Source organism: Dendrobates tinctorius, unplaced genomic scaffold (genome assembly GCF_039654945.1).
Source record: "Dendrobates tinctorius isolate UK_male_01 unplaced genomic scaffold, ASM3965494v1 ptg000249l, whole genome shotgun sequence".
In the NCBI taxonomy this organism is placed as follows: domain Eukaryota; kingdom Metazoa; phylum Chordata; class Amphibia; order Anura; family Dendrobatidae; genus Dendrobates; species Dendrobates tinctorius.
In genome coordinates this window covers 3,476,889-3,502,065 of record NW_027361916.1, presented here as the reverse complement: position 1 = coordinate 3,502,065, position 25,177 = coordinate 3,476,889, and the positions used below count along the sequence as shown (strand labels likewise).

The 25,177-nt window shown below is 45.3% G+C and overlaps 2 protein-coding genes across 3 annotated transcripts in view; one reads left to right on the top strand and one right to left on the bottom strand.

Annotated features, from left to right (window-relative positions):
- The window catches only part of LOC141063328 (gastrula zinc finger protein XlCGF66.1-like), a 243,991-nt gene that overhangs the window by 65,686 nt on the left and 153,128 nt on the right, over positions 1-25,177 (top strand). The gene's annotated exons all lie outside the window — the stretch shown is intronic.
- LOC141063267 (uncharacterized) overlaps positions 3,321-25,177 on the bottom strand; it is a 41,430-nt gene continuing 19,573 nt past the window's right edge. For both annotated transcript variants that reach the window (XM_073557329.1, XM_073557330.1), the window contains exon 3: positions 3,321-5,560. In XM_073557329.1, coding sequence (XP_073413430.1) covers positions 4,542-5,411 — 870 coding nt within the window. In that variant the 5' untranslated portion in view covers positions 5,412-5,560 and the 3' untranslated portion in view covers positions 3,321-4,541. The remainder of the gene's footprint in view (positions 5,561-25,177) is intronic.

Genomic DNA, 25,177 nt, shown 5'->3' with positions numbered 1-25,177 from the left:
TCCACGCGCCACTCTGTCTTGCGGTACCACGTGACGGCTGAACACAGGAAGATCTGTGGCACCGGAAACCATCTGAGAAGCAGGGAAGTGCAGAGACCGCGCCAGGAGGGGGTGAGTATGATCTGACAGCCGCCGGCTCCTGTGCTCCCCCTCCCCCGCCTACCCCCTGAGACAATGACTCGAGAATAAGCCGAGAGGGGCACTTTCAGCCTAAAAAATGGGTTGAAAATCTCGGCTTATACGCGAGTATATATGGTAAATAAATTTAACTCACTACCTGATTTGACATTTCCATGAAAAAAATCACTGATAATATAAACTCATTGGAAGACAATATAATCAAGACTAAAATGTCATGGTGTGTTTTGGGTAGGTGGTGAAGGAGTTAACTCTGAGAGCCTCTCTGTGGATCTGGGAAAGGTTTTTATAGCTTCAGGGGAGAGCCGTCCCCTGTCACTTATACTCCTATCTGAGTGTGCCCGACCCTGCTCTGTCCGTGCGTCACGCCATTCATTGTCCGTCTGCCTGGTATTCTGACCCTGCTCTGTTACGGTTTATGTCTCTGGTTTGCTGACTCTGTACCTGCTTTGCCTATGCTGTTTATGGCCCTTGGCTTTGTCTGGCCTCCCTCCTGAATATCCCTCCTGTACCGCGCTTGCCCGTACTGTGTATGACCTTTGGCTTTGTCTGACCTCCCATCTGTATATCCCTCCTGTACCTCACTTGCCCGTACTGTGTATGACTTCCATTTTGCCTGACTGAGTTTTTGTATAGTGTCCTGCCATCTCTGAAATCAGGACGCTAAGCCCCGCCCCCTTGCAGTCACGTGACCATAGGTCCTGTGACTGCTTGCTAACTTCAGCATTCACAGGTCCTGTGCATCTGTACTTTCCGGCTGTACCTGACCCCAGGCCCCCTACAGTGTGGGTGAGTCCCTGCTCAGCGGAGGCTGCACGCCGGCGCTGTCAGGATCCTGACATAAAAAATCTAAGTTTTCCAGAGACACTATGAACTATAAAAACAACAAAGTATATAATTGGAATAAATCTTCTTTTCATGGTTCCTCTGAAAAATCCATCTTGAGAAATGATGTGAACGCTTCCAAACCTGGTTATAAACACAATAAAACCGTCTATTTTTCTTCATCTGAATACAATAGCTCGGATTATGACACTGGCCATTCCTCACGTAGGAGGGCTGTGGATACACGTGACCCTCGTAATTTTTCCACTGTTGCAACAAAAAACGCAATGTGTGTAGGAGAGGAGGACGGAGACAGAGAAAACCATCCATGGAGACGCTATCCTACGAGGCACAGGAAAACAACTTAGTAAAAGCCATTGATAGTTTTTCTTATGTCCTGATTCTGACCCCTGTGGTTTTATCTCAAGCACAAATGGAAGTTTTATCAAAAGGACTGAATTCTGTACTGAGCAAAAAGTTCAACTTATTCCAGACCATCAAAGATGTTAATAAACTTACGAGGTTGTTAACCGTCAAAAGACACTTTTTTCTCTGAGGATCAGCAATGTAATTTTCCAACATTTGAACCCGCTTCAGCACCTATGACTACCGCATTATTTTCACTTGAGGAACAGAAAGCCATTTGTACATTATCATCTCTTCAGGATCCAAAATGCAATCCTTGTTCTGTTCAAGACAATGACATTTTTGTTTCTTAGAATTCGACTTATTACCCTTTACAATCAAGGGTTCCTTCTCTTGATGTTTTCCGATCATTGGTTGAAAAAGAACTGAAAGCACTGGATGCCGAAATTGACATAAATCATGTTAATACTTCGTCTATTAATCTAATGCTGTCAAGGAATTACAGTGCAACTCCAACATTGTGATACGTCAATCTGACAAGGGGGTTGTACTGCGGAAAGGCCACACGTGGCGGCATCATAAATTGTAAAGCCAGCAAATGGCTATTACCAGATCATGAGATTATTCCTGGTTTTCATGGTCTACCCAAGACTCATAAAAATGTCTTTCCACCACCTTTACGTCCTATCATTTCTAGAATTGGATCTTTATATGAGAATTTGAGTTCTTGGGTGGACGATCATTTAAGCCCTCTTGTGTCCAGAATCCCGGGGATTTCCAGGATACCTTGTCGGTCTTGCAGGTTTTTGAGTGTTTTTATTGGCAACAGGATTTTCAATTTTTTACATGTGACGTTGTTATCCTATATTCTTCTGTTCCCCACAATTTGGCTGTACATGCGATTATTCACCATTTAGATTGTTACAGCAATTATTCTGATCGTCTTAAGTCATTTATCATTGATTCTATTACATATTTGTTAAAACATAATTTTTTCCTGTTTAACAATGAATTTTTTTTGTTGCAGGTCCTTGGTGCCCCAATGGGCTCAAAATTCTCCCCAACATTAGCCTTTCTCTATATGGCTTGGTGGGAGGAATTATATTTATTTTCTGATTCCAATCCTTTTTGTATAAATCTTGTTTTTTCTGGTAGGTATGTGGATGATTTACTGCTCATTCGGCGAAGTTCCCATCTGATTTGTCTTCCTTTCATAAGTATCTGAATTCTAATATTTTGAATCTTTCTTTTACTGTCAATAATATAAATACCCCAATCTGCTTCTTGGACATTTTTCTTATGGGCGATCCCACCCTCCATTGTATTCACACCACTATCCATAGGAAGGAGAATTCTGGTAATTCTCTGGTACTTTCTTCATCTTCTCATCCCCATCATACAACTAAGGCGATCCCTTACGGTGAATGTAACGGAGCGGAGCGTATATGCTGTGATCAGTGTTTGTTCTATAAGGAGAGTGAAATTATCAGTAAACGTCTACGTCACAGGGGTTATAGTAACCTGAACATCAAGCGTGCATTTAATAACGCTTCCAATAAACCCAGCGCATTAGAACCGACTAAAACATCATCCGTTATTCATTTTCATTCCGACTCTATTATCACCTTTTCCGCGCCTTACAGCCGCAATATAATCGAATAATATCTATAATTAAGAAATATTTACCAATATCAGGAGGACAAATTGCGGCATATTATCAGTACAGGCTGCGGTCCGTGGCCAGACGGGGTTGCAGTTTAGCTAACGCTCTTTCCCCTAGACTTTTAAAGCCAAAGTCTACTCCTAAATCTTGGTCGTCCATTTCTGGTTTCTATAAGTGTGCCGGTAGTAGGTGTAATGTTTGCACGCATGCGATAGACAGAAAAAAGGTTTTTCAATCATCAGACGGCAAATCGTACGACATCACCTCATTTATCAATTGTGACCCCCAATCCATAATTTATTGTATTTCATGCACATTGTTTGGGATAAATTACATACGCGGAAAATAAAAACAAACGTATTGCCGAGCACTTGACCAATCTTCCCAATAAGAATGTGGCTTATTCGGGGGCTGCCAAGCACTTTGTTAATGTTCACAGAGGAGATGGTTCTAATTTTACCTTTTATGCGTTTGCGAAGGTTTATAATCCGACCAGAGGAGGCAATAAACACAAACTTCTGACTATACGTGAAGCCTATTGGATCTTAAAGCTTGACACTAAACACCCCAGAGGCATGAATTTGAGAAACTATTTGTTTTATTTTTATTAATTTTCCTGCCATATTATTTTATGTTTTCTTTTCATGGCTGTACAATTATCATGTTAATAATTTTTATATCATCAGTTTTTGTTTTTCACGTTAACACAGGAACAGTGTTGGGTCCATTGACTATTGTATTGTGTCTTTCCATTCCCAGGTTCATTGGTTCACAACTGGTGCATAATTAATGCCATTATTCACATGATTTTGATTGGTTTTCTGTTATATATAATGCTTATGTCAGTTTCTTTTTTATATCCTATGAATAAGGGCTCTTGTAACGTGTTATGTGTTTCCAATGTTTTTAAACCAGTTTCACATGCTGCAATAAAGGTTTTCTTTTATTTTTACATGGTTGGTGTGCCGAATCCTTTCCTCGTTTCTTGTTACGATGTATATAGTTTGAAGTCTGGGATCTGCCAATATGGGGCTAGTTTTCTGACTGTTTTGGATAAAATGATACATGATTTTAGCTTTTTTTGTCTAGTATCGCTTGAATATAGATCAATATTAAAGAGTCTGCTGATGAGTCACCTTTGGTGAGGACGATGAAACCCATAGAGATGAGAGGCTTGGAGAGTGTGTATACATCACCTCACCCTATATACTGAACTGTGGGGTACATGTTATTTTCTATTAGTCACCTATTGACTAAACTTCAGGGGGGGAATTATAGGTATAGTTTTACATTTGGAATTAATAAAGTTTAGTTTTATCCTTTTGTCAGCAAACATGAGGATTGACACGAGACAACCCATTTATGGAGATTCAATTTTGGTTAAAATTATTCCAACACTATGAACATAAAAGGCTTCTCCCCTATGTGACGTCTCTGGTGTTTATTAACAGTTGATTTGCAAGTAAAATATTTCCCACATTAAGAAAATGAAAAAGCTTTTCATCTGATGGCGATCAAGAAGAACTTTCTGGTTACAATATTTCCCACATTAAAAGGAAAAAAGTTTCTCTCCTGTGTGAATTCTCTGGTGCTTAACACAATCTGATTTATCGTTAAAACATTTCCCACATTCTAAACATGAAAAAGGCTTCTCCCCTGTGTGAGTTCTCTGGTGACTAATCAGTTGCGCTTTCTGGGTAAAACATTTTCCACATTCTAAACATGAAAAAGGCTTCTCTCCTGTGTGAGTTCTTTGGTGGATAAGAAAATGTGATTTATTGTTAAAACATTTCCCACATTCTAAACATGAAAAAGGCTTCTCCCCTGTGTGAGTTCTCTGGTGACTAATCAGTTGCGCTTTCTGGGTAAAACATTTTCCACATGCTAAACATGAAAAAGGCTTCTCCCCTGTGTAAGTTCTTTGGTGGATAAGAAAATGTGATTTATTGTTAAAACATTTTCCACATTCTGAACATGAAAAAAGTTTCTCCCCTGTGTGAGTTCTCTGGTGCTTAACACAATCTGATTTATCGTTAAAACATTTCCCACATTCTAAACATGAAAAAGGCTTCTCCCCTGTGTGAGTTCTCTGGTGACTAATCAGATGCGCTTTCCGAGTAAAACATTTCCCACACTCTAAACATGAGAAAGGCTTCTCCCCTGTGTGAGTTCTTTGGCAGATAAGAAAATGTAATTTATTGTTAAAACATTTCCCACATTCTAAACATGAAAAAGGCTTCTCCCCTGTGTGATTTCTATGGTGATTAACAAGCAGTGATTTATGTGCATAACAATTCCCACATTCTGAACAGGAAAATGACTTCTTTCCTTTAGGAGCAGTTTGTTTTTTAATGCCTCTTTTGTGACTTTCATTTTCCTTAGTAGTCGGTAATGAATCAGAAGATGGGACCTGTTTCATAGGATCAGATGACAGATCTTTGCTGTGAATGGATGATGCTATATCTGGAGTAACAGCAATCACTTCAGTTGTATCTTGTAGGATCTCAAGATCATCAGATTGAGAAGTTGAAGATGTCAGCTGTCCCTCTGATGTCCTGGTACAGTCATCTGCAAAGATGAAAAAAATATTTTTTAATAAAATATCCTTGAGTTTTATATTTTTGAACATTTCTACTTAAACTGTCCATAAAAATGGCAAGCTATGTAAAATTTAATTATTTACCAAGACAATAACAGTTCACAGTCTAATAGAAAACCTTGTTGGATGAGCCAGTAGTGTGCTGTGTTCAACTGTTTGTTCATTCTGCCTCCCAAATATCGAATAAAAAGAAACCAATCAATGTTATGTAGGTGAAAATAATACCAATTCTCATCTCACAAAAACAAGTCCCCACTCAGGTCCATCATCTGTCAGTGGAAAAACAGAGTTTCCCACACTATTAGTGGCTCAAAGGCTGTTGAAAAGCAACAGGGTTTCTATAAACCAATCCAGCAAAATCCGCTCTCACTTCGGAGTCTTGCAGTGTGCGCAAACAACATTTAGGATCCCTGTATTTAGCAATATTATAGTGAGAAGAATCCACTTAATTTGTGGTGTGTGTCTCCTGGAGAACAATCTGGGCACTATGTGCTGGGTAAGAAAATGGCAAATGTGTAATTCACTCTCCAACATCCACTGCGTGTTAATTTCTGGAAAGAGACTGAGGAGTCAAATTATTCACTCCTCCTACACACGTGGTCAAAATTGCTGGTACCCCTCGTTTAATGACAGAAAAACCCACAATGGTCACAGAAATAACTTGAATCTGACAAAACTAATAATAAATCAAAAATCTATGAAAATGAACAAATGAAAGTCAGACATTGCTTTTCAGCCATGCTTCCACAGAATGAAAAAAAAAATTAATCTCATGAAATAGGCCTGGACAGAAATTATGGTACCCTTAACTTAACCGCTTCATGACTGCCAGCGGTAGATAAACGTCAGCGCTAGCAGGGTTTTGTGCAGCGCCGACATTTGTCTATGGTCGGTGGTTTCGAACTGATCGGGAACCCCACGTATCTTATAACCAGGGCCGGCATTAGGGGCAGGCAGACCAGGCCGCTGCCTAGGGCCCCCGTTCCCCCAGGGGTCCCCAGCTAGCGGCACATCACATAGCCGCTTTGAGGCCCGTGAGGCAGGGGGGCCCACCAGCGCTGACCCACCGCCACATTGAAATATACCGGGTCTGCCGGTACAGTTCAAAGCAATGATGGGGGAGAGAGCGGCAGCTGATGCTCCCTCTCCCATCATTCCCTGCCTCTGACACTGCGGGTGCAGGCAGTGCAGAGGCAGCTGCTGAGACAGGAGCCAGGAGCAGTGCAGGCACGAGGAGAGGTGAGGATAGTGGTTTTTTTTTTACTATAACAGTGAATACTTGACTGTGAGGCCATTCTTGCGGGGGAGATGTGGGCTGTGCTATATAAACTATGCGGGCTGTGCTATATACTATGAGGGCTGTGCTATATACTATGCGGGCAGTGCTATGTACTTTGAGGACTGTGCTATATACTATGAGGGCTGTGGTATACACTATGTGGGCTGGGTTATATATGTGGGCTGGGTTATATAATATTGTGGGGTATATTATATTCTATGATGGAGGCTGTGTTATATACTATGGGCGGTATATTTTATACTATGGGGGGCTGCATTATATACTATGGGGAGGAGGGCTGTATTATATTCTGTGGGGGGCTACATTATATTCTATGGGGGCTGTATTAGATTTTATGAGGGAGGATTGCATCATACTCGTTGATGGGGCTACATTATATTCTATGGGGAGGTGGGCTGTATTATATTCTATGGGGGGCTGCATTAGATTTTATGAGGGAGGATTGCATTGCTTTGATGGGGCTACATTATATTCTATGGGGAGGTGGGCTGTATTATATTCTATTCGGGGCTACATTATATTCTTTGGGGGACAGTATTATATTTATATTCTATCAGCGGTGATTGCATCATACTCTATGAGGGGGGCTGCATTATACTCTGTGGGGTGGCTGCAAGAAAAAACGAAAAAAAGTGTACTAGTCCAAAGAGTTTTTTCAAAATAATGCACATATTTTATTGTTTAAAATTTCATACAAAACATTATTATGCTAAAAAAAAGACACAGGGGAAAGAACATGAGGGAATGATGGATAAGAAATGAGCAAAATATGCAGCTGTTGATTTAAAGGACACACCACCCCCTTGGAAAAGCAACCATGAGAGCTATGCTGTATATATCACAAGGGGAGAAAATATCTCAGTTCTATGGATAGAGCCAAACAACATGGACAACAATAATTAATAGACAAAGACCAACCCACATCTATAAGTGATTGCTATTATGCTAATATAGTGTATGGGCATGTGAACAGTATTACCTGTATATCCAATCAGGCTCAGCTACCAAGGATGATACAGGGCATAATAATGTTTTGTATGAAATTTTAATAAAATATGTGCATTATTTTGAAAAGCGAAAAAAGTGGTTTGGTACCATGTTAGCCAGTAGAAAAAATATATAAAGTGCTCTCAGTGAGAGAAACAAAATAGGAATCTTGTGGGTATGATACCTTTGAATGACTAACAAATAGTAAATGATGTTACAAAGCAAGCTTTCGGGACTGCTTACGTCCCTTCATCAGGCTGATATAACAAAATATTTGAAGAAACCTTTTTTATATACAGTTTAAAGCACATGCTGGTGTGATACATGGACATTTAAATAGACAATACAATCTCATTAAACAAATACTGAGCTTGAAGGGAGAATCCTTAATTAGGTACGATTACATCAGAGGTGTGAAAATTCTGTGAGATCAAAGGGCTGTTTGGAGCAAGTAGCTCAGATATGGTAATAGGCCATAAAACCTTCTGACAAATTGAGTCCTGTGTGAATAGAATCAAAGATAGTAATGAATTTATGCTCCCACACTCTCCGATGTGTGTGTGATTTAAAATTGCTTTTTAAAATGACAACTTTCATATTGTTTATGTTGTGTCCTGGACCACAGAAATGTTTGGCCACAGGTAAATGGTTTTTTTGTCTGTAATTGTATGACGATGAGACCTCATCCTTGCTCTCAGTCTCTGTCCTGTTTCTCCAACATAGAGGCCACCCACAGGACATATATTGCATAGAATTAAATACACCACATTGGAAGAGGAACATGTGAATGTCCCTGGGATCTTATAGTCCTGCTGTGTGTTGGGAATTCGGATTTTGTCTTTGGTCTCTATGTGAATGCAGGTTTTGCATCTTCTCCCATTGCAAGGATATGTTCCTCTTGGTGAATCTGAGGGCATTGAACTTCGGATAATGATGTTTCTTAGATTGGGAGGTTGTCTGTAACATAGCAAGGGGAGGTCTTTGAATAGTGTTTTTAACTGGTCATCATTGTGTAGGATATGGTGAAGTTTCTTAGCCATTTTTCTGAGTATTTCAAGCTGTGGGTTGTAGGTCACTACCAGTGGTACACGATGATTTTCCTCTTTTTTTCTGTATTGAAGTACTTGACTTCTAGGGATCCTTGTGGCCCTAACGATCTGATCATCAATGGAGGTGGAATGGTACAGTACTGAACTTTGGGGCAGGGCTGTGGAGTCGGAGTCGGTGCTCATTTTGGTGGAGTCGGAGTTGGAGTCGGTATAAAATGGACCGACTCCGACTCCTAAAATATATAATAAATTGGGTACAGTAGTTCAATGCAGAATGTGCTGAATATTTTTTCATAGGAATTTGGGAAAGTTATGAAATGCCCTATAAATGGCTGTTCTATTCCTGATCTAAGGCTACATTCACACACAGCATTGTTGCTGCGTTTTTTGAGAATACGTTTTTCAGCTGCAAAAGCAGATCAGATTTTTTAAAAAAACGCATCACCTGAAAGCTTTTTGAGCTCATAGATAATGTTTTCAATATCAAAAGCAGATTAGAAATCTGCTCTATCTATATATCCATTTATCCATATCTGTCTATCCATATCTTATCGGTACCAAAAAGAATGAAAGCCGGGTAGCACACAGACTGACACTTCCTGCCAGGCAAAGGAGGAGGAAAGAGCGTCTCAAACATCATTAACAAGATATTTTGTAAGTGACAAAGTTACTGTAACAATGACAGCAGATATGTCTAAAAGACAGCTCATCCAGCTTGTTGTGAAGGACGGTGTACCATTATCATTATTTGCATGACCAGCTTTTAAAGCTCTTAATGGAGAAATGGCCACAAACTTGGTGTTTCTCTGGAAAGAGAAAGTATTAGAAAATTAGTGATTGAAGAAGCCCTTAAACAAAAGGAAGATCTTAAAAAGACTCTCAAAAGACGCTTCATGTTCCTTACACTGGATGCCTGCACACGTCACAGAGTGAACTATTTTGCCATCAATATTCGATAGGTTTGTGACAACAAAAATTGTTACCAACACGCTGGCAGTAAAAGATACTAGAGCTCATCACAGCAGCCAGTTTCTCCAGGCCTTAGTGGAAAAAGTTCTGCAAGATTACGAACTCAAAAAAGAACAGGTTCTTGCTATTGTAACGGACAATGCTTCAAACATAAGTACAATTACACTGATGAATGAGAGTAATGAACAGCAGCTAGAGGAACATTTAGGATTCAGTATGTTTGAGATGGAAGGCCACAGTGCTGTTCATGTAACTGAGGAACAAACAGATATTACTACAGAAGAACAGCAAAATTATACTGTAGAAATAGATGATCTTGTTGAAGCTGCTTCAAAACACTTTCCTATTCATCACATGCGCTGTGTTGTGCACACGCTGCAGCTGGCAATAAGAGACAGTCTGCAAGAGGGACATGCTGGAAATCTGAATGGAAAAGTGAGGAAATTGGTTATTGCCGCCAGAACCCCTAAAATTGATTCCATCTTGAAGAGACGTGCTGGAAAATGGCAATTGTTGATCAACTAAAACTGTTTCTTATAGATATGGTGAACCCTCAGGTAACCCTAAATGAAGGTCAATGGACACAGGTGGCTGAATTGAAGGAATTGCTTAATCACCCATTTACTGTGACTAAAAAATTACAAGCTGAGGATTTAACTCCTGGCATTTTCATGAGGGAGCGGAAGAAATTGCTATTTTGCTGTTTAATCGCAGATGGCATTTCTGCTTCAATGAAATGGAGAGAGACACAGCTATTGGAAAATACAATTTTTCTGGCAGCTGTTTATGTGGACCCAAGTCATCGTATATTGCTTGATGATCAACAGCTTACTAAAGGAAAAGAAGCTCTGACTGAGGTAGCAGTTAGGAAGAGTGGCCTACAGGAGGACTGCCAGGCGCAAGAGGACTCGGGTCCTGACAGTGCTACTGCTGCCATATCTTCATCCTCATCAGATGAGGAGTTTGACTTTGACAAGTATTTGTATGACATGGAGCAGGCAAAGCGTTGCCGCAAGGAAAAAGATTTCACTCTGTCTCCTATAGCAGCAGATTGACCATATTTCAGCAAAATGTTTCACTTGCTCTCAAAGAAAAAGAAAAATTCAACCGTTCATCAAAACTGACTGTGCATGAGGCAATTCCTTTACACCCGGAAATTGTTAGAGATGTTGCCCATGTGGTTACGGCTTTGCCTCCAACCCAAGTTACTGTAGAGAGGTTGTTCTCTAGCCTTAAAATTATTAGGTCAGATTTGAGGTCATCTATGAAGGAGGATCTGATGGAGGCAATTCTTTTTCTTAGAACAAATTCATAGACTGCACAAATGTTATTTAGTATGTTTTTGTTGAAAACTGTTTTTTCCACTTATAGTTTACTACATAGTGTTATATATATATATATGTAATCGATATGACATAGTGTATTACATGTTTACAATTTATTACAATTGTTTGTGTTCTAAAGTTGTATTCCAATAAATATTATGTTCTATCTAAATATCTTGATTATTGTATCATAAAAATGATTTAATGTCTGATGTTCACATTGTACTAGAATACATTTTTCACTTAAATATAAGCAATATATGTGGGAGTCGGAGTCGTGGAGTCGGAGTTGGAGTCGCTGTAAGGGAAATTGAGTAGTCGGAGTCGCAGGTTTGGCTTACCGACTCCACAGCCCTGCTTTGGGGAACATGTTTTTTCTATTAGTCACCTACTGACTAACCTTCAGGGGGTGAATTATGGGTATAGTTTTATATTTGGAATTAACCCTCAACTGGTGAGGTGGGGTTTTTGTCACGCAACTGGTGATGTGGGGTTTCCTATACCCCAGTGTTTAGAAATCTCTTATTTTTACAGAAAATGCAAGGATCACGTTTGTTTTAATCGTTTTCATTTTGGCGATTGATTACACATGAGTAGTGTTGAACTTTCCGATACCGCAAGTATCGGGTATCGGCCGATATTAGCTGTATCGGAATTCCGATACTGACTTCCGACACTTTTTTCATATCGGATACCGGAATCGGAAGTTCCCATAATGCTATCAGCCCGCTCACTTTGATTCAGCCAATGGGAATCCTCAGAAGTGTGGGCACATCCTGTTAGGCATGTAGGCATGTTAACTATTGGCATGGCTGTGATTGGCTGCTGAAATGATGTCATGATGCACTATAAAAGCCACCGCCGCCGCCATTTCTGGTCACTCTGCTGTGAATTCAGTTAGGGACAGGCTGTTGTTGAAGACTGTGAGGGACAGTTAGAAATAGCAATTCTCAAAACAATATTGTGCTTTACCCAGGCTACATAAACCACCACTGTAGCTTTCTTTTGCCTAGCAGCAGTGTTCACAGCTATCTGCAAGGGCTGTGTGAGTGCAGCTCACGCTGTGGAGTGGGTCCTTCAGCCACGTCTGGTTGTAGGCCGCCCAGCGTGCCTCACTGCTGCCTCATACATATTTTTCTTTTTGAGCTGCTTATTTAAAAAATTCTATCTAGTGTGCTTCCATCCGTATCCATATACGTTGGTTGCAAACAATAGTAGTAGACAGCGGAGCCTTTCTGCAGCCTTTCAGTGCTAGTGCCCACTTAGCTGCACTCTTCACGGCTGTCTGAGAGGTCTCTGACTGTGTGTGAGTGCAGCTCACGCTGAGTAGTGTGTCCTGCAGCTACGTCTGGTTGTAGGCCGCTCACTGCCTCACACATATTTTTCTTTAATTGCAGCTCATTTTTTCTTCTCCTATTAGTGTGCATCCATCCATATCCATCTACATTGGTTGGTTGCAAACACTATATAGGAGTAGATAGAGGATCCTTTTTTCTGGCTTGTGCCCTTCAGCTGCAGCCAGATCAGTATTACCCAATTTTTCTGGAGCCTCATCTTTTGCATTGTAGGTTACCTGCCTGCATTGTAATAGCTCCAGAAAGTTGGTGATACTCTGACTTTCAAATCATTGGTCACATCCTTTTAGTTTTCCCCCCCCCAAAAAAAAACAACAAAGTTCACCAAACACTACATTTGAAAGTTGTGTAGGCCACATTAGCTCCCATTAAAGTGTAGTCAACACACACACTTCATAAAATTAGTTTTTCTTATACCTGTAACCAGCTGTTCTGGAATAAACACACTAAGGCCCCCCTTTGTACTTTTCTGCCTATCTTTCTCAGTCTAGCAAGATGAAGAAGGCAGAGAGTAAGGCACGTGGCCGTGGAGTTTCATCAGGGAGAGGACTTGGGGATTCTACAGGGATAGGACGTGGGGATTCTGCAGGGAGAGGACGTGGGGATTCTGTGCCTGCTGTTGGCACCAGTGAGTCAGCATCCCCCAGTTTTAGCAGGCAACAGTCCTTTATGCGCAACTTTGTAGGACCTCACCGTACCCCACTGCTGCGGGAGGAACAAATTGAAGCCGTTGTCGGATGGATGGCAGCTAACGCATCGACTTCAATTACTTCCACATCCTCACAGGGCCAGAGCACCGAAGAGCAACCATCTGTCTCTTCACCACCTGTCAAAGTGCCCAGGCAGTCAGAGAGCCCTGGACAGGAGCCATCACAGTCGCTACTTCTGTTCTCGGAATCTGTTGGTTTGGAAAGAGGGGGCCAGCCAAGCAGCATTCCAGAATGTGAAGAAGAGGGAGTATGCAGTGATGCGCAACTTCTTTGTCCCTCTGAATCTGAAGAGGCGGGTGGGCCAGTGCCTATGTTCAGCACACCTCAGTACGCATCAGATGATGACGAGACTCAGTTACCACTTTCTGGTGCATACGGTGCTGGCGAGACAACCCAGGAGAAGCAGATGTTTGAAGAGGGGAGTGTAGATGATGAGGTCCTTGACCCATAATGGTGTGAGGAACAGGAAGGTGGTGGGAGCAGCTCTGAGGAAGAGATTCCCCGAACGGCCAAAACCGGAGGGAGAGGGAGGGGGAAGACTTGGTTGCCTGTAGCCTCCACTTCGGCATCCGTTAGGAGCATTCCACTTTCAAAAGGCAAAACGGGCGCTCCCAAGACTTGCAGTGCGTGGTCCTTTTTTGACACAGTTGCAGATGACATTTGCTTTGTCAAACGCAAGCTGTGTCATCAGAGAGTCAAAAGAGGAAAAAATGTCAGCAACCTCAATACCACTAATATGTAGAAACAAGTGCGGACCAAGCACGAGGTGGAGTTACACAGACACACTGAAGACGTAGGCCAACGTACAGCACCACCTACCACCTCTTCAGCTCGTGTTGGGGCCTCTTCCTCCAGCTCACACACAGCTGGTTCGGCTTCCTCACAGGATCGCCAAGGAAGAACCTCTGGCACTGTTGTCCGGAGACCCTGTGACATTCCACCCACAGCACCACGTTCCATGTCATCCTCTCACATCCCAGGCCACTCGGCAGCCATCGGTAGCACAGGCATGGGAGAAAAGGCGACCATACTCGGCAAACCATCCCCGAGCACCGGCTCTGAATGCTGGCATTGCCAAACTACTGGCCCTTGAAATGCTGTCATTCAGGCTGGTGGAGACTGACACCTTCTGGGACTTCATGGCATTGGCAGTCCCACAATACACCGTGCCCATCCGCTTTTATTTCAGCAGGCGAGCCGTCCCTGCCCTGCAGAAACATGTGGAGGCAAACATAAAACATGCGCTACTAAACGCCGTCAGTAGCAAGGTCCACCTGACCACTGATTCGTGGACCAGTAACCATGGACAGGGACGATACCTTTCCCTCACTGCCCATTGGGTCAATGTTGTGGAGCCGGGTACAGATCTGGAGAGTGGCACTCTACATGTTCTGCCAACTCCACGGATTGCAGGAATCCAGTCTGTACATATTGACTCCTCCTCCTACTCAAGTTCCTCTGAAACAGCGCAGCAGGAGCCTGTTACGACCGATATGAGCACAGCCATGGCCAAATGTCAACAGGCCGTACTCAAATTAATTTCTTTGGGGAATCGAAGCCACACAGTGCAGGAGCTCTGGAATGCCATCAAGCAGGAGAGCGACGTGTGGTTTGTGCCAGCGAATCTCCAGCCGGGCTTGGTAGTGTGTGACAATGGCTGAAATCTGGTGGCAGCTCTTGGCCTAGGCAACCTCACTCACATCCCATGTCTGGCACATGTGCTCAACTTGGTCGTGCAGAGCTTTCTGAGGGACTATCCGGATCTTGATGCACTGCTGCACAAGGTCCACATAGAGTGCGCTCACTTGCGTCGTTCCAGCACGGCAAGATCGCGCCTTGCTGCTCTGCAGCGCCGATTACGCCTTCCGGAACATCGCATCATATGTGACCTACCCACCAGGTGGAATTCAACGTTACATATGTTGGAGCGGTTGTGTGAGCAGCAGGCAGCAGTCATGGAGTACCAGCTGCATCAGGCACAAACAAGTCGCAATGTGCGCCGGTCACGCTTCAGCACCACTGAGTGGGCCTCTATGAAGGACATCTGCCTCGTTTTGCGTGCCTTCGTTGATTCCACTTGGATGGCGAGTGCAGATGATGCACTAGTCAGCATGACTGTCCCCCTTATCTGCCTGCTTCAAAAAACACTGCAAGCACTAAGGGATGAGGTTTTGGAAGAGGTGGAGGATGAGGAGTCCCAAATGCCATCTGCTTCTGGACAGTCTGCGCTACGTGCTTCCTCACAAAGGCCTAGGCAGGGGACACTTTGTGAGGAGGATGAGGAGGAGTCGATGGAGGAGGAAGACATCTCTCCACAGGAGGGAGGTACACAAAGCTCTAGTCAGTATGTACAGCGAGGGTGGGGTGATGCAGAGCAGTCAGAGATCACGCCTCAAGCAGGGGACAGCGGTTCTTTGGCAGTTGGGAGTCTGCAGCACATGGTTGACTTCATGCTGCAGTGCCTGAGAAACAACGGCCGCATCGCCCACATTCTCTACACGGCTGATTATTGGGTGTACACCCTCCTAGATCCTCGCTACCGGGACAACTTGCAAACCCTCATACCAACATTGAACCGGGAGCGTAAACTGCGGGAGTACCAAGACACACTGGTGCAGTCCATCATGTTTTCCATTCCACCCGACAGCAGTGGTGCTAGTGCTTTACAAAGCACCTCTGTGCGTCGAGCCAGTGGAGGAAACTCGGCACAAAGAGGGAGCAGAGGCAGCGCCTCAGCACAAGGCAAGACCAGTATGGCCCAAATGTGCCAAAGTTTTGTGTGTCCGCCACAATTGTCTACACCATCACTGACGGCTCCAGTCAGCAGGAGGCAACGTTTCTGTCAGATGGTGACAGACTACATGTCTCGCCCTGTGACTGTACTCCCAGATGGCTCTTCCCCCTTCAAGTTTTGGGTCTCTAAGCTGGATACATGGCCAGAGCTTAGCCAGTATGCATTGGAGGTGCTGGCTTGCCCTGCTGCCAGTGTATTATCGGAACGCGTCTTTAGTGCCGTAGGTGGTGTACTAACAGACCGTCGCACGCGACTTTCTTCCGATAACGTCGACCGGCTTACTTTTCTGAAAATGAACAAGGCCTGGATCTCCCCAGAATTTGCCAGTCCTCTTCCCGACTAAATAATTGGTTGGCAACTGTATCCAGGTCTCCTGTTGTGTTCATGTTTCTACCACCTGAACTATAATCCCTGGGCTTCAACACAGCCAGTTGTCGCTCAGATGTGTCGTCTGCACAGAGAAAAACACTAGCTCCTGTGTTAGTGGGGTTCAATAACGCCAGCTGCTCCCCTGCTGTGTGGATGGCAAAGTCTCCTGCTCCATCCACATTCAAACTACTACTGATTTTTAACCCTGCTCCACTTAGGCCTCTGGCTCCACTGTCTCTAGTATTTCCCCTGGCCTCCAACCCCGCCAGTGACAGCTCTTAAGTGGCGTCTGCATAATCCACACTTGTTCCAGTGTTACTTGGCCTCAGTCACGTCAGTTGATTCCCTGATGTGTGACCGGCAAGGTCTCCTGCTCTGTCCACATTCCCATTACTAGTAGTGTGAATGAGGACAGAGCAGGAGTCCTTGCCGGACACACATCAGGGGATCAACTGACGGGAATGAGCCCAAGTAACACAGGAACAAGTGTGGATTGTGCTGACGCCACTTCAGAGCTGTCACTGGCGGGGTTAGAGGCCAGGGGAAATACTAGAGACAGTGAAGCTGGAGGCCATAGTGGAGCACGGTTACAATCAGTAGTAGTCTACTACCTCTATAGAACGTGCTGCAATTGGCCTTAGCCTGGGCTCCAACAACGTCAGTTGGTGTTGAGAAGTGCCGTCTTCGCAGAGAAAAACACTCGCTACTGTGTCTGTGGGGTTCAGTAATGCCAGCTGTTCCCCTGCTGTGTAGACGGCAAAGTCTCCTGCTGCCTCCACATGCCAACACCATCAGGCCTCAGCCTGCTCCATGCCTCATCCTGGGCTCCAACAACGCCAGTTGGTGTTCAGAAGTGCCATCTTCGCAGAGAAACACACACTAGCTCCTGTGTTAGTGGGGTTCAGTAATGCCAGCTGTTCCCCTGCTGTGTAGACGGCAATGTCTCCTGCTCCATCCACATGCAAACTACTACAGATCTGTAACTGTGCTCAACTTAGGCCTCTGGCTCCACTGTCACTAGTATTTCCCCTGGCCAACAACCCCGCCAGTTACAGCTCTGAAGTGGCATCTGCACAATCCACACTTGTTCCTGAGTTACTGTGGCTCAGTCCCGTCAGTTGATCCCCTGATGTGTGTCCGGCAAGGTCTCCTGCTCTGTCCACATTCCCTTTACTAGTAGTGTGAATGAGGACTGAGCAGGAGAGCTTGCCAGACACACATCAGGGGATCAACAGACGGGACTGAGCCACAGTTACACAGGAACAAGTGTGGATTGTGCAGACGCCACTTCAGAGCTGTAACTGGCGGGGTTGTTGGCCAGGGGAAATACTAGAGACAGTGGAGCCGGAGGCCATAGTGGAGCACGGTGACAATCAGTAGTAGTCTACAACCTCTATAAAACCAGCTGCAAGTTGTCCTCCGCCTGCTGCATGCTTCATCCTGGGCTACAACACAGCCAGTTGTAGCCTGGAAGTGCCGTCCGCACAGATATAAACACTTGCTCCTGTGTTAGTGGGGTTCAGTAACGCCAGCTGTTCCCCTGCTGTGTGGATGGCAAAGTCTCCTGCTGCCTCCAAACTCACACAACGCTTTTTCTCCTCGCTCCAAGTAGGCCTCAGCCTGCTCGGAGCATTGATCCTGGGCTACAACACAGCCAGTTGTAGCCTGGAAGTGCCGTCCGCACAGATTGAAACACTCGCTCCTGTGTTAGTGGGGTTCAGTAACGCCAGCTGTTCCCCTGCTGTGTGGATGGCAAAGTCTCCTGCTGCCTCCAAACTCACACTACAACGCTTTTTCTCCTCGCTCCAAGTAGGCCTCAGCCTGCTCGGAGCATTGATCCTGAGCTACAACACAGCCAGTTGTAGCCTGGAAGTGCCGTCCGCACAGATTGAAACACTCGCTCCTGTGTTAGTGGGGTTCAGTAACGCCAGCTGTTCCCCTGCTGTGATGATGGCAAAGTCTCCTGCTGCCTCCAAACTCACACTACAACGCTTTTTCTCCTCGCTCCAAGTAGGCCTCAGCCTGCTCTGAGCATTGATCCTGGGCTACAACACAGCCAGTTGTAGCCTGGAAGTGCCGTCCGCACAGATTGAAACACTCGCTCCTGTGTTAGTGGGGTTCAGTAACGCCAGCTGTTCCCCTGCTGTGTGGATGGCAAAGTCTCCTGCTGCCTCTAAACTCACACTACAACGCTTTTTCTCCTCGCTCCAAGTAGGTCTCAGCCTCCTCGGAGCATTGATCCTGGGCTACAACACAGCCAGTGGTAGCCTGGAAGTACCTTCCGCACAGATTGAAACACTCGCTCCTGTGTTAGTGGGGTTCAGTAACACCAGCTGTTCCCCTGCTGTGTGGATGGCAAAGTCTCCTGCTGCCTCCAAACTCACACTACAATGCTTTTTTCCCTCGCTCCAAGTAGGCCTCAGCCTGCTCGGAGCATTGATCCTGGGCTACAGCACAGCCAGTTGTAGCCTGGAAGTGCCGTCCGCACAGATTGAAACACTCGCTCCTGTGTTAGTGGGGTTCAGTAACGCCAGCTGTTCCCCTGCTGTGTGGATGGCAAAGTCTCCTGCTGCCTCCAAACTCACACTACAATGCTTTTTCTCCTCGCTCCAAGTAGGCCTCAGCCTCCTCGGAGCATTGATCCTGGGCTACAACACAGCCAGTTGTAGCCTGGAAGTGTCGTCCGCACAGATTGAAACACTCGTTCCTGTCTGTGGGTTTCAGTAACGCCAGCTGTTCCCCTGCTGTGTGGACGGCAAAGTCTCCTGCTCCATCCACATTCAAACTAACTACTGATTTTTTTAACCCTGCTCCACTTAGGCCTCTGGCTCCACTGTCTCTAGTATTTCCCCTGGCCTCCAACCCCGCCAGTGACAGCTCTGAAGTGGCGTCTGCACAATCCACACTTGTTCCTGTGTTACTTGGCCTCAGTCACGTCAGTTGATCCCCTGATGTGTGTCCGGCAAGGTCTCCTGCTCTGTCCACATTCCCATTACTAGTAGTGTGAATGAGGATAGAGCAGGAGACCTTGCCGAACACACATCAGGGGATCAACTGACGGGACTGAGGCCAAGTAACACAGGAACAAGTGTGGATTGTGCTGACGCCACTTCAGAGCTGTCACTGGCGGGGTTGGAGGCCAGGGGAAATACTAGAGACAGTGGAGCCAGAGGCCTAAGTGGAGCATGGTTACAATCAGTAGTAGTCTACAACCTCTATAAAATGTGCTGCAAGTTGGCCTCAGCCAACTCCATGCCTCATCCTGGGCTCCAACAACGCCAGTTGGTGTTCAGAAGTGCCGTCTTCACAGAGAAACACACATTAGCTCCTGTGTTAGTGGGGTTCAGTAATGCCAGCTGTTACCCTGCTGTGTAGATGGCAAAGTCTCCTGCTGCCTCCACATGCCAACCCTAGCAGGCCTCAGCCTGCTCCGTGCCTCATCCTGGTCTCCAACAATGCCAGTTGGTGTTCAGAAGTGCCGTCTTCACAGAGAAACACACACTAGCTCCTGTGTTAGTGGAGTTCAGTGATGCCAGCTGTTCCCCTGCTGTGCGGATGGCAAAGTCTCCTGCTGCCTCCAACATCACACTAGATGTTATTTTCCACTTGTTCCAAGTAGGTCTCAGCCTGCTCGGAGCATTGATCCTGGGCTTCAACACAGTTGTCGCTTGGAAGTGCCATCCGCACAGATAGAAACACTCGCTCCTGTGTCTGTGGGGTTCAGTAACGCCAGCTGTTCCCCTGCTGTGCGGATGGCAAAGTCTACTGCTGCCTCCAACATCACACTACTACTGACTTTTAACCGTGGTCCACTTAGGCCTCTGGCTGTACTGTCTCTAGTATTTCCCCTGGCCTCCAACCCCGCCAGTCGCTGCTCTGATGTGCCATCTGCACAATCCACACTTGTTCCTGTGTTACTGGGACTCAGTCACGTCAGTTGATCCCCTGATGTGTGTCCGGCAATGTCTCCTGCTCTGTCCCCATTCCCATTAATAGTTGTGGGAATGTGGACAGAGCAGGACACCTTGCCGGACACACATCAGGGGATCAACTGACGTGACTGAGCCCCAGTAACTCAGGAACAAGTGTGGATTATGCAGACAACACTGCAGAGCAGCAACTGGCGTGGTTGGAGGCCAGGGAAAATACTAGAGACAGTAGAGCCAGAGGCCAAAGTGGAGCACGGTTACAATCAGTAGTTGTGTACAACCAACATAAAACTCCAAGTTGGCCTCAGCCTGCTGCATGATTGACCGCTGGGCTTCAACATCGCATGTTGCTGCTCAGAAGTGTGTTTGCCACGGGTACTCCCTCCTGCCCAGCCGGGTTCCAGCACCGTCAGCTGTTTCTCGGCAGAGCCTTTCCCTAGGTGCCTCCTTCTTGGTATCCGAGTTCCAGCAACGTCTGCTGGTCCTTGGTAGTGCTTTTTAGCACAGGTAACGCCTGCTTAGAAACCGTGTTCCAGCACCGTCAGCTGGTCCACGGTTGTGCCATTGGCTCTTGTTCCTTTTGCTGCCCCTCCGGGTTCCAGCACCGTCAGCTGGTTCTCGGCAGTATCTTTGGCATGGGTACTCCCTCCTGCCCAGCCTGGTTACAGCACGCCTGCTGTTTCTGGGTAGTGTCAACGTCACTTTGCCACTGATACGTTGTCCTGTCGTGTTGCGGTCGGGTTAGCCGAGTCTATGGTGCCTGCAGTTTCAGTGCTTCCTATATGGGCTGCGGGTTCTGGTAAAAAAAGGCTGGTTCCATAGTGCCAATAGGACAAGCACCCCCTGTAGGACTGTGGTTTTCGGTAACTGCGGCCGGATCGCGGCATTGCAACTTTGTTTTTCATGGGTATCTTCTGCTACCCATCCGGGTTCCAGCAAGATCAGCTGGTTCTCGGCAGTGCCTTTGGCTGAGGTGCCTCCTTGTCGGTATCCGAGTCCAAGCAACGTCTGCTGGTCCTTGGTAGTGCTTTTTAGCACAGGTACCTCCTGCTTAGTAACCATGTTCCAGCACCGTCAGCTGTTCCACGGTTGTCCCATTGGCTCTTGTTCCTTCTGCTGCCACTCTGGGTTCCAGCACCGTCAGCTGGTTCTCGGTCGCTCCATTGAGTATTGTAGCTTCTGCTACCCATCCGGGTTCCAGCACCGTCACCTGGTTCTCGGCAGTGCCTTTGGCCTAGGTGCCTCCTTGTCGGTATCCGAGTTCCACCAACGTCTGCTGGTCCTTGGTAGTGCTTTGGAGCACAGGTACCTCCTGCTTAGTAACCGTGTTCCAGCACCGTCAGCTGGTCCATGGTTGTGCCATTGGCTCTTGTTCATTCTGCTGCCCCTCCGGGTTCCAGCACCATCAGCTGGTTCTCGGCAGTGTCTTTGGCAAGGGTACTGCCTCCTGCCCAGCCTGGTTACAGCACGCCTGCTGTTTCCGGGTAGTGTCAACGTCACTTTGCCACTGATACGTTGTCCTGTCGTGTTGCGGTCGGGTTAGCCGAGTCTATGGTGCCTGCAGTTTCAGTGCTTCCTATGTGGACTGCGGGTTCTGGTAACAAAGGCTGGTTCCATAGTGCCAATAGGAAAAGCACCCCCTGCAGGACTGTGGGTTTCGGTAACTGCGGCCTGCTCGCGGACGCGACACTTTGTTAATCATGGGTACCTTCTGCTACCCATCCGGGTTCCAGCAACGTCAGTTGGTTCCCGGCAGAGCCTTTGGCCTAGGTGCCTCCTTGTCGGTATCCGAGTTCCACCAACGTCTGCTGGTCCTTGGTAGTGCTTTGGAGCACAGGTACCTCCTGTTTAGTAACAGTGTTCCAGCACCGTCAGCTGTTCCACGGTTGTCCCATTGGCTCTTGTTCCTTCTGCTGCCCCTCCGGGTTCCAGCACCGTCAGCTGGTCCTCGCTAGTTTCATTTGCTCTTGCAGCTTCTGCTACCCATCCGGGTTCCTGCACCGTCAGCTGGTTCTCGGCAGTGCCTTTGGCCTAGGTGCCTCCTTGTCGGTATCCGAGTTCCACCAACGTCTGCTGGTCCTTGGTAGTGCTTTGGAGCACAGGTACCTCCTGCTTAGTAACCGTGTTCCAGCACCGTCAGCTGGTCCACGGTTGTGCCATTGGCTCTTGTTCATTCTGCTGCCACTCCGGGTTCCAGTACCATCAGCTGGTTCTCGCCAGTTCCTCAGCCTTCTTGTAACTTCTGCTACTTTTCAAAGTTCAAGCTTGTGGAAATGGTTTTTGATTCTCACTCTGGATCTCCCTGACAATGACCCTGAAGACGACGACTCTGAAGACCACACAGAAGAATACCTAAAAGATGACCCTGAAGATGACCAAGAGGACAAAGAACAGGAAGACAACCACCAAGATGCAGAACAACAAGAGACAGAAGACCAAGAAGCATAAAAACCAAAAGCAGAAGAACATTAAGCATAAGACTAAAAATCTGAGAAAATGAGATTATCAAATTTATAAGCAGAAGAAGACTAAGCAGTGTATGGTGGTGAGTCCGTTCCTCCTCGTGGTGCCCCTGGAAAAGGCCTGCTGCTGCAGGCCAAACTGAACGCGGACAAATCCTGTTGTAAATCTTTTGTGACAGGCTGAACGGAAGGTGTAATCTTCAAACTTTTATAGATAACTACAGGAATGCCCGACACAAATAAGAATATGATGAAAAAGAATAGGAAGAAGATGAAGAAGTAGAATATGAAGAAGAATAAAAGAAGAAGATGAAGTAGAATATGAAGAATAGAAGAAGAAGATACTGCTGCTGCTGAAGATGATGAAGGAGAAAGTGTGGGAGAAGTAAAAAAGAAGGTGAAGAGCATGGAAGTAGTGAAACATACATATCTGACAAAAAATTAAAGACTTTAACATAGTCAATATCTTTTTAACTACGAACGTCTTTAAAAAAAAAAAAATTCCTGCTATTCCATTTGATTGGGCTAAACCTCTATGGCTTTAATGTCTCCTACACCTCCCACAATACATTCTACATTATTATGTTGTTTTTCTTCATGTAGAATTAACCAACAGGGAAAGAAAGGGTTTTTTTTATTCCGATATTTCTGTTCCATTGACTTGAATGGGACTTCCGGGATCGGAATCGGCGATACCCGATACTTTTTTTAGATCGGCCGATCCATTCCGATACGATATTTTTCAGTATCGGGTGGTATCGCTCAACACTACACATGAGTATAACAAATTTTCGACACCAAGTATCACGAACAATCAGAAACTCAGTTATAAATTTGTGTAAAAATAAAGTTTTCAAACTTTGAAAATGTGTAAAAAGAATTGCATGAGTGGTGATGTGGGGTTCAGCAAGGCCAAGACAACACTTAACGACAGCTAGCTCTGTTGTGTGGCCAAAAGAGAGAGGCCTTGACGACATCCTGTTGACAAGGAAATGGATGGTAGCTAGTGAGACATATCCTCATACCCGCATTTTTCAATGAATGTCAGCCGAACAAAAATTCCCTGGGGTGTGTCAAACCCCACCTCACCAGTTGAGGGTTAATACAGTTTAGTTTTATCCTTTTGGCAGCAAACATGAGGAATGACAAAAGACAATCCATTTAAGAAGATTCAAGTTTGGTTAAAACTGATCCAACATTCAAGACTCTATAGAAACAGGGTCTGTTCCTTTTGATTGGCGGCAAGCAAATGTGGTACCAATATTCAAAAAGGGGTGTAAAAGGGAACCTGGAAACTATAGGCCGGTAAGCTTAGCATCTGTTGTGGGTAAAATTTTTGAAGGTTTTCTAAGGGATACCATTATGGAATATCTCAATGTTAATAAATGTTTAACTCCATATCAACATGGATTTATGAAGGATCGCTCCTGTCAAACTAACCTGATCAGCTTCTATGAGGATGTAAGCTCTGAAATGGACCCAGGAGAATCATTGGATGCCATTTATCTCGACTTCTCTAAAGCATTTGACACTGTCCCACATAAAAGATTGGTAAGTAAGATGAGAAAGCTTGGGCTAGGGGAAAATGTGTGTAGATGGGTAGGTAGCTGGCTTAGTGATAGAAAACAAAGAGTGGTTATTAATGGGGCATACTCAGACTGGGCCAGGGTTACTAGTGGGGGACCACAGGGTTCTGTATTGGGCCCCCTACTATTAAATATATTTATTAATGATCTAGTGGATGGCTTACACAGTAAAATATCAGTATTTGCAGATGATACAAAACTATGTAAGGTAGTTGCAACTACAGACAGATTTGAGTAAATTGGAGAATTGGGCTGAAAAATGGCAAATGAGGTTTAACACAGATAAGTGTAAGGTTATGCACATGGGAAGGAGAAACAGATGCTACAATTACTTACTAAATGGGAAACTGCTGGGGATATCAGACATGGAAAAAGACTTAGGCATCTTAGTCAATAAGAAGCTAAATTGGAGTGCCCAGTGTCAGGCAGCTGCCACCAAAGCAAATAGGGTCATGGGATGCATTAGAAGAGGTCTGGGGACACAAGATAAAAACATAATTCTCCCTCTGTACAAATCACTCGTCAGACCACACTTGGAGTATTGTGTGCAATTTTGGACGCCGATGCTCAAGAAAGACAATACTGAACTTGAAAGGGTTCAAAGGCGGGCTACTAAAATGAAAAAAGGAGTTGGTTCACTACAATACCCAGAAAGGTTATCAAAATTAGGTCTATTTACTCTAGAAAAGAGAAGACTTAGGGGAGACTCAAAATATATGTACAAGTATATCAGAGGGCAATACAGAGATCT